The sequence below is a fragment of the Trachymyrmex cornetzi genome, unplaced genomic scaffold, assembly GCF_001594075.2.
Source record: "Trachymyrmex cornetzi isolate Tcor2-1 unplaced genomic scaffold, Tcor1.1 scaffold124, whole genome shotgun sequence".
NCBI lineage: Eukaryota > Metazoa > Arthropoda > Insecta > Hymenoptera > Formicidae > Trachymyrmex > Trachymyrmex cornetzi.
In genome coordinates this window covers 1-8,631 of record NW_017295806.1, presented here as the reverse complement: position 1 = coordinate 8,631, position 8,631 = coordinate 1, and the positions used below count along the sequence as shown (strand labels likewise).

The 8,631-nt window shown below is 32.2% G+C and overlaps 2 protein-coding genes across 2 annotated transcripts; one reads left to right on the top strand and one right to left on the bottom strand.

Annotated features, from left to right (window-relative positions):
• The first annotated feature begins 1,502 nt into the window (after positions 1 to 1,502).
• On the top strand, positions 1,503 to 5,134 carry Tap42 (immunoglobulin binding protein Tap42). Its single transcript, XM_018521872.1, has 4 exons — positions 1,503 to 1,795; positions 2,209 to 2,553; positions 2,626 to 3,023; positions 3,466 to 5,134. The coding sequence occupies exons 1-4, from the start codon at positions 1,670 to 1,672 to the stop codon at positions 3,680 to 3,682; spliced, it is 1,086 nt and encodes a 361-aa protein (XP_018377374.1). The 5' UTR covers positions 1,503 to 1,669; the 3' UTR covers positions 3,683 to 5,134.
• Positions 5,087 to 8,285, bottom strand: LOC108770323 (zinc finger CCCH-type with G patch domain-containing protein). Its single transcript, XM_018521871.1, has 9 exons — positions 8,097 to 8,285; positions 7,165 to 7,374; positions 6,813 to 6,887; positions 6,605 to 6,745; positions 6,372 to 6,514; positions 6,120 to 6,298; positions 5,729 to 6,025; positions 5,491 to 5,670; positions 5,087 to 5,405 (listed from the first exon to the last, which is right to left on the bottom strand). Exons 1-9 carry the CDS (start codon positions 8,145 to 8,147, stop codon positions 5,110 to 5,112), a joined length of 1,572 nt encoding a protein of 523 aa, XP_018377373.1. The 5' UTR covers positions 8,148 to 8,285; the 3' UTR covers positions 5,087 to 5,109.
• Positions 8,286 to 8,631: the final 346 nt, after the last annotated feature.

The following is an 8,631-nucleotide window of genomic DNA, read 5'->3' as shown; positions in this document are numbered from 1 at the left end:
TATGACAGAAGGCTATGGAGTCTCTGTCGAAGAAAAATTTCTTTATACTGAAATTACGAAATTAAAATATTGAGAAAGGGTATACAGTAAACGCGATGCTACAAATGCTTTAAGGCGTCCTTTGATTGGTCAATTAGTAAAATTCTTTCTTCTGATTGGTCCATTAAACGCTTCAAAGCATTTGTAGCGAGACTTTGACCACAGTCGAAATTGCAATGTAATTACGACATTCGTGATCAAAAAAGTCGTCTGAAGGCTTGTAGCGTTTTTGTTGGAAAAAAGAGATAAAATACAAATTCGTTGTGATATTTCACCCAATCTACACTATAATAAATGTAATTCAGATACTAATAATTTTATTTATTATACCGTTTCAAAAGCTAAATTACAAAATCCAATTGTGTATTAGATGCCTCTATAACTTCGTAAAAAGCTGAAAAAGTCTAATATAACGCAATATTATTTTTAGACAAGATTGGATAAGTTAATATTTTTTTTTAATTAAATAAAAGTTAAAGTTAATAGTTCATAAATTTAATTTAGTTAAACGAAAAGTTGAACAAAAAACTAATACCGTTAAAATTACGTTGACATAGAATTAATTTAAATTAAATAAAAAATTAATTTCGAAAAGTATTGTTTTTACTAAATCAAAATATCTTAATTTTATTTTAACTACTTAAAATATTGAAATAATTACAATATAGATTTTACGAGATAAATTAAATATTTTATTAAATTATATGAAATAACAAAAATGTTTTTTCTACAATAAAAAACAATATTTTTTTATATATAGGTATTTCCATATTTAAATATTTATATTATAAAAGAAAAATAAAATATAATTAATCTTGAAAAATAAAAATATAAATCCCGCATAAAAATATACTATTAGTATCACTTATAGTGCAATAAGTAAATTCGATAAAAAATTTCATTAAAATTTCAAAAAGTTTCATTAAAATTTTAATGAAATTTTTTATCGAATTTACTTATTGCGCTAATGATATTAGTAGTATGTTTTTATGCGGGACTTACATATTTTTATTTTTCAAGATTAATTATATTTTATTTTTCAGTGAAATTTTAATGAAATTTTCTTCACCACTATTACATTATTAGTGACACCACACTTATCGAATTTACTAAGGCCCAGTTTCACAACTGACGGTTAATTCTTAACCGAGGTTCAACTTGTTCATTATCTCTTTTCAATTCTAGAATTGGAAAAAGATGAGAAATAAGTTGAATCTCGGTTAAGAGTTAACCGTGAGTTGTGAAACTGGGCCTAAGAGTTAATGGGATAATCTTGATCAACCCTGATCCAGGTATCACTCTATCCTTGTTGTTTATCGTACATTAGATAAGGATGACATGATACCTGGGGAGCACCCAGGTATTCCGCCGCCGCCGATTTTGAAATTTCCGCCGAACGCCGTCACTGCCGAGCTATTTTACCTCAAACGCCGCCGCCGATATAAAATAAAACACGGGTCTATTCACATCACAGTGTTACATGACCATGACGGATATTCTAACCCGAATAGTCGTGAACTTTAACGTTTAATATCTCGATTCGCTGGGCAGAGCGACGCTTTTTTCTCAGATTCTTTCGTTTTATGGAAAAACGCGTCGAATGAGTATAATTTAATCGATTTTTAAGAGGATGGCCGTCCATTGCACTTTTACCAAGAATGATCCTGCAACGTTGTCGGAATTATTTGACAACGCTTTCGAAATGTTTAACAATATTAATGCTACGGTAGAACCAACGAACAGTTCGAAAGTACAGGTGAGATTTTTAAATTCTGATTTTTTTGTAGAGTCTTACTATTTAGCTGATTCTACAATGAGTCGATAGTCGGAAATCTGAAGTCTTAACCAGTTTTAATCTAAATAAGTGACTATGATTTTTCGCATCTACTAGTTGTTCATTGTACAGTAAGTCGTTTAGTTTGATTAACCCTGGATCTACAATAGGTGTTTTCAGCCTTAAGCCGTAAGAAATGGGCGAATCACAGTCACTTATTCTTCCCGGATTCGATGTAATTGATCAATTTCTTAGACAAGATAGGTCAAGATTATCGGAGAATGCTCCCCTATTCAGCATATTTACCCAAAATTTATTTCTATTTAAAGTAGAACTCGTTTGTTATTGCAATAAAAATTATAATAGCTTTTTTCTTTTCTTGTTATTTGTTGCAGTTGGACATAAAACGAACAATGCACATGTTTGAGGATGCAACGAGACTTGTGTCTATAGTAGATATGTTTAGCGATAACGAAACTTTTGAAGAAGTAGCCACGGAGAATATCAAGTATTTTTTATTACCGGCTCTATTGGGAAAACTTACCAATCAGTTATGCGTTACCGATGATAGAATGCATTTGGTTAAAGTAGCAGAAATCTATTTTATAGATTTTTTAAAGCGACTAAAAGCATACGGTCTGATAACAGATGTTGAAATACCAGAAATTAGTAAAGTTGATGAGAAAAAGGAAACAGGAGATAATGAAAATACATCAGAATCAAGGATGTTAGAGAATATGGTTGGGTTTTTTAATTATATGATTGTTGTAAACTGTTATAAAGTATAATTATTTTAATTCTGCTTATTTTAGGTGATCCGTAGAAATACAAAGTTACAAAGATATCAACAGGAGAAAGATTTGGAATCTCGTTTGGATACTTTAAAGAAGAACTTAGATAATCCTAACATTGATGACGAATTTAAGAGAGAATATTTTGTTACTCTTATAAAATTATATGCAGTTCGAATCGTTGATGACTTAAATTTCTTGAAAAGGGAGAAAATGATTTTGGAGAATATGAAGGAAATGAAACCGATGCAAACTTCGACTTCTGAAATACAAAAAAAGCAAAAATTACCAGCTCCAAAACTGCAACCCATTATCATTACACGTGACGAAATACAAAAGAAAGTTTTTGGAGCAGGCTATCCAAGTTTACCAGTTTTAACAGTGCAAGAGTTTTACGAGCAAAAGGTCAAGGATGGAGAGTAAGTAGAGATTACGTCAGTCAAAAATTCAAGACTATTAAAGGTCATCTATAATGCAAGTAATATGGTAAGGCGTAAACCGTAAGAAATGGACTAATCACAGTCTAAAGTAAGAAGAATAATCGATTATGATTAATCAATTTCTTATGACTTAAGGCTTAAAAATTTATTGTAGAGCCAGGGTAAAAGATGAGTCAGATTGAAGTATCAATTACCTATTTCAAATATAGAGATTTCAAGCTTTCAAATACTTTATCAATTTTTTGTCTGCGATAATTTTTCATCGAATTACTGTGTTCTGAATATTGCGCAATTTTGAGCGTGTTCAAAAGTGTTCTCTATTTTTTGTTGAATAGTGTATATTCAATAAACATTTTTTTTTATTAAACTTTGGAATTGATAAGAAAAATTGGTAATAACAAAAAATTTGTGTTATTTCCAGCTGGCCCGATTCATCGCAACATAATGTAACTAATTCTCGATGTTTACAAGATATGGCGAATAAAGGTATAATATCAAATAATGAGGATAGTGAAACCGTTTTGAAGGAAAAAAAAGAAGAAAAAGACGATCCTGAATATCTCGAACAACTACGTGCAATGGATGAATATAAAGACACACATCGTCGTGGGTGGGGTAATCGTGCTAATAGAAGTTAAGACGTCTGAGAATAAAATTGATATAATTCTATCCTCAGAATGCTTTTTTATGTCTTTGTTTATAAGACTTTATGTTTTAATTACATTTTATTGAACTAAAGTAAAGTTGAGAATCTGTCTTAAAACAGCAAAATAAATAATGGAAGCGAGAGATGCTAATCTTTATAGCTTCTGGTTGTTTTTCATTACTGTTCCACGTAACGAGGGAACGTTCCAAATTGCAAAAGCGATATAAAAAAACTGACGCTATCAGTCGAACGATCACATTTGAAATAGATATTCTAAATAGTCAAATCTTAGGATCCTGTAGATTTGCACCCGATTTGGTACGAATCATATTTGACCGTATTTGATGTATTCACATATACGGTGGTGTTTAAAATTCTTAAATGTTTAAGCAATTTTCATTATGGTGTATTTAGCATTAATAATAATAATAATAATAATAATAATAGCTTTATTGCATTGTGTGTAGATGTGTGCTATTGCACAGCGCTAACGGGACGCTCCCTTTTTTGGTCAGGTCGAAAATTTCTCAATTTACAGGGTGTCACAGAAAAATCGGGATACCGAATTATCTAAAAAAAATGACGTTTTCAAAAAAAACTCGTATCAAAGTGTAAGGTATCAAGTTATTCATTATTTGGCGATATTGGTTTGGCCTTAAATGATCTTGAGAATGTTACGTTAAAATCACCCTGAGTTTTTTTTAAACAAAAACTCCTATTTTTTGTTAAATTCTTGTAGCCGACGTTGAGGTCTTTTTAAAACAGTATAATTAGGTTTCATTTAAGCAAAAACTATTCGAGATATACGCCGCTAAAGTTTAAGTACCGCCCGACATTATCCAGGGTGCATCACGCGTAGGTTGCGCGGTCAGATTTACACCTCTTGGAGTGCTTTATTAAAGTGAGTCCTTTACCTCTCGCGCGCGTGTGTGTTGCGTGTGCGCGCGCACACATGATCATCGAACACTGTTTGGAATTTCTAAATAACTCGGAATGCACGCGCGTACGCATGTATGCTCGCACGCACACATAAAAGGCAAAGGGACTCTTTAAATCTTGACGTAACATTCCCAAAATAGCTCAAGGTCAAACCAATATATATGATGACCAACTTGGTACCCTGCAACTTTTGTATGAAATTTTTTTTGCGGAGATACGTTTCCGATATAACCTAGTGCTCTGACCTTTTTGTGACATCCTGTATTACTGATTTTTCAATCACCGGACATAAATCAGTTGTTAGGCTATTTATAAGAGAAAAACTTGTATTCATATGAAAAACATTAATGAAACAATGTATTTAGATTCGCTTTATATACAGCATACCTAATATAAGTGAGAGAGAGAGAGAGAGAGAGAGAGAGAGAGAGAATCGCGCGCACGTACGTATCCCATTGTTGCCATGTTATCATGTAGGTATCAAAATATAGATAATTTAACTTTGTTCTTCCTTTGATTTTGTTCGGCAACGATGCTTTTTTCAGAAGCTCTTAAATTAGTAAGTTCCTTTTGCTTTTCATTATACTTCATTGCAATGCTATTGTAAAATACACTACCCTTGGCATGCTTTGTTAATGATTCTTTGAGTTTCGATGATTCTCTTTCTAAACGATTTATGTGTTCTCCAATTTGAAAACTAGCTACATTTAGATTCCTATTAGATTCTGTTTTAAGTTTATCTTTGCTTTGCAAACTACTAGCTATATTTTCTTCAGCTGCACAAGAATAATTAACAATATTTAAATATAATAAGCATTATCTTAATCATATTCAATAAACATTGTTCTTTTCTTAACTTACGTTTATCACTTAACGCTTTATTTATAAAATTAAACACATCATTATCATCTTTTTGTTTTTGTTTTTGATACTGTCTTTCTCTTTGCTGCTCTAACTTCTGTTGTTGTTTACGCATGTTACGTTCTGCAGAAAACAAATCTTTATCATCACCAGCAAATTCACGTAATTCCATGCAGTAATCTGAAAAAATGCAGCAAATTAATACTGTATTGCACGATCAGAGAAACTGTAAACAAACCTAACGATTTTCCTGCAGGCAAAACTTGAGTTTCAACAGGTTCTATTCTACCATCACTCCATTTTCCAAGACCAGTACCAATCACATAACCCATTTGCATCATTAATTTACTACCAATGCCACGTGTGTGTTTTTCCCAATTTCCTAAAGGTTCATTGGATTGTAATGTCAAAAGAGATTTATGAACTAATTGGTTATTTATGTACGAGTTGGGTTGTAATTCATTATCAACATTATTCGCATCTTCATCATCGTTATTGCTATCAGATGTATTTGACACTTCTGAATTTGTGTCATCTGTAAACAATAAATACCTGTGTTATCTATAAATAATACTTTTTCAAAAAAGCTATAAATGGTGTGTATGTAATTAATTTTTAAAACTTTTTACCTAAAGGTAAGAGATCTTGTAAACCGGCTTCTACAATTTTGCCACTTGATTCAAACTTTACTCTGTATTCATCTCCATTCTTTTCAGGCAATTTTAAAACAATGGATCTATACCACATATTATTTTTTTGTTTAGTTAACACCTTGCTTCCTATTTTGATGTTATGAAAATCAGGCTCCCTGTAAATCAAAAGTGTTACACTGAAGTAAATTGTGAATAATATAAATCTTTTAATTAACCGGAAAAAATTACTTGTATTCCTGTAAGCTTGAAAACGGCACAATTTTGCCATGACAATAATGGCAATTTTCATCGGAAAATTTACAACTACCATTGAGAAAATATGGACATGGGATCATTTCCTTGTGTGTTGGATTGAGAAAGAAAACTCGAACCTGGGATTAATGATCAAATTTAAGAACGAAACAATAAGAACAAATTATAAGTTAGAATATATAACAATTTTATCATTAATATTAACTTGCCTTAATGTCATTAACATCTTTAATTGCTTCACCACTGTCCTTATAAACAGAACATACCATAGCATTATGATAACTGATACCTCCCCAAGTACTGCCATGAGGAGCTTTACATTTCGTACCCTCTAGCTCCTTTAATTCGTCCTAAAAGGTTAACTTGCACCGTATAAATGCGTCACTGCTATGATATAGAGAATAGTTGTATACTGACTTCAATGCTACCAGAAGCAGCTACAGTTTTGTTGTCCTGTTCATCTTTACTGTTTGAAGATTTTTCCAGCTCTGCCTAATGGATTTAAACAACATTTAATAATGCATCAAAGTTGTTTTAATAATATAACTTTACATACCAAATTTTATATATACATTCATAATGTTTGAAAATTGTGAAAATATGCTGCAACAAAATCTGCATATGATAAAACATACACTTTATATTGTTCTACTTTAGATAATTTATTTATTTTTAATGATAACTAATTTATTTCAACTAATAAGAAAGATAAAGATAGTAAAACAGCCTAGTCTTCTGACAAAAATTAACAATAATTTCTAAAATAAACCTTGAAAAAGACATATTCTCTGTCCAATAGATCCTCCGTCTTGTCATCAGGATTATCGTCTTCATTTGTGTTTTCTACATTTTCTTCAAGATTTTGCAAACTTTCTTTCGTCAAGAAAATAAGTTCGTTAATGTCAGATTTCAAGCTGAGCAAGTTGTCTCTGTAAGGACCTTTTGGCGTTGTAGATAGTGTTGCATCCACTTGCGACAGCTGCAAAAGTAAACAAAAAGCGCTAAATAAAAGTAATTGCAAATAAATTCGAATTAATATAAATAATTTAAGGTTATAAACAGGACCGTTTATATGAATAAATCAACTACTCAGACAGTAAAGTCTACGAAGACAGAGCGTGCTATCAATTCTTGATTACAGCAAGACAACAAATTACACACAGGGCTCGTATTATTTAACAATGTCAGCAAACTCTGTAAGAAAAAGTCTGCTGACATGCTTTTCCAGCAGATTGGCAGCAGAAACAGAGCAAAATTTTGCAGTTCCTATTCAGTTTCTATTGCCAATCTGCCATTAAATTCTTGGTGCGCGCAGACCCTATTCACCAATCTGCTGAATAGGCATAATATGTCAGCAGATTCTGTCTTCTTTCGGTCTGTCGGTAGATCCATAGTCAAATACGGACACAGATGGCTCAGGTTTTATAGTATAGAAACAGGTTTTATAGTGAGAATCTAATCGAGTTATAGATTTTATAGTGGGAATAGGTTTTGTAGTGGGAATCTGATCGAGTTTGCTGACAATTTACTCGCAAAATGCTATTTGCTATCAGATTAAAGTTGATTAACGTTAATGAAAAAAAGATGTTTTTGTTAGTATTAATCAAGTGCAATAGTTAGTTTTTTCAAGAAATAAAGCTATATCTCTTTAGAAAACTTATATTAGTATAGACGACCTTCTTCTAATTTTTAATATTATACCTGGGTTTCATATTGCTCGATAGCTTCTTTTAAACTTCTTGCGTCTGTCATACCAGATCGTCATATAAAAAATCAATTGCAATTTGCGACAATTTAACACATGCGTGAAGTCCAATCTTTTGATATTAAATCTTGCACAGTTTATCAATTATTTAAGGCCCCTTCCGCCAACTCCAATTAATGCTAATCGACGGTGGTACATATTCTTATGCATTACGTGTTATGCGTTATGCAAGAGTCTGTGCTCCCCGCTTAACTCAGAACACAGAGAAACTAGAGGCTTAAGGCCATTCTACGTTGTCGTATCGTAGACGTCGCAAGTTACAAGCTTGTTGCTTCAGCCAATCCGATGCTTCAATTTTAAAGTCGTATGATGCTTCCGACGCTGCGATACGACCAATGTAGAATGGCCTTTAGATACCAGAGATGCGACATTGGTCGCGTTCAGCAGACTCAACTGGGGCGTTTTTTCGTTATCCAACCAGAAGCTACCACAACTAATAGCGTTTTCGGCCCGACCAGGTTTGCACCAACC

Bases quoted from the DNA above. Each gene is read 5' to 3' on its own strand.
- Tap42 (XM_018521872.1), top strand. From the start codon at position 1,670: ATGGCCGTCCATTGCACTTTTACCAAGAATGATCCTGCAACGTTGTCG. The intron at 2,554-2,625 runs GTTGGGTTTTTT...TGCTTATTTTAG, and splicing joins CAAGGATGTTAGAGAATATG to GTGATCCGTAGAAATACAAA. The intron at 3,024-3,465 runs GTAAGTAGAGAT...TGTTATTTCCAG, and splicing joins CAAAAGGTCAAGGATGGAGA to CTGGCCCGATTCATCGCAAC.
- LOC108770323 (XM_018521871.1), bottom strand. From the start codon at position 8,147: ATGACAGACGCAAGAAGTTTAAAAGAAGCTATCGAGCAATATGAAACC. The intron at 6,888-7,164 runs GTTTATTTTAGA...TAAATCCATTAG, and splicing joins GAGAATATGTCTTTTTCAAG to GCAGAGCTGGAAAAATCTTC. The intron at 6,026-6,119 runs GTAAAAAGTTTT...TATTGTTTACAG, and splicing joins ACAAGATCTCTTACCTTTAG to ATGACACAAATTCAGAAGTG.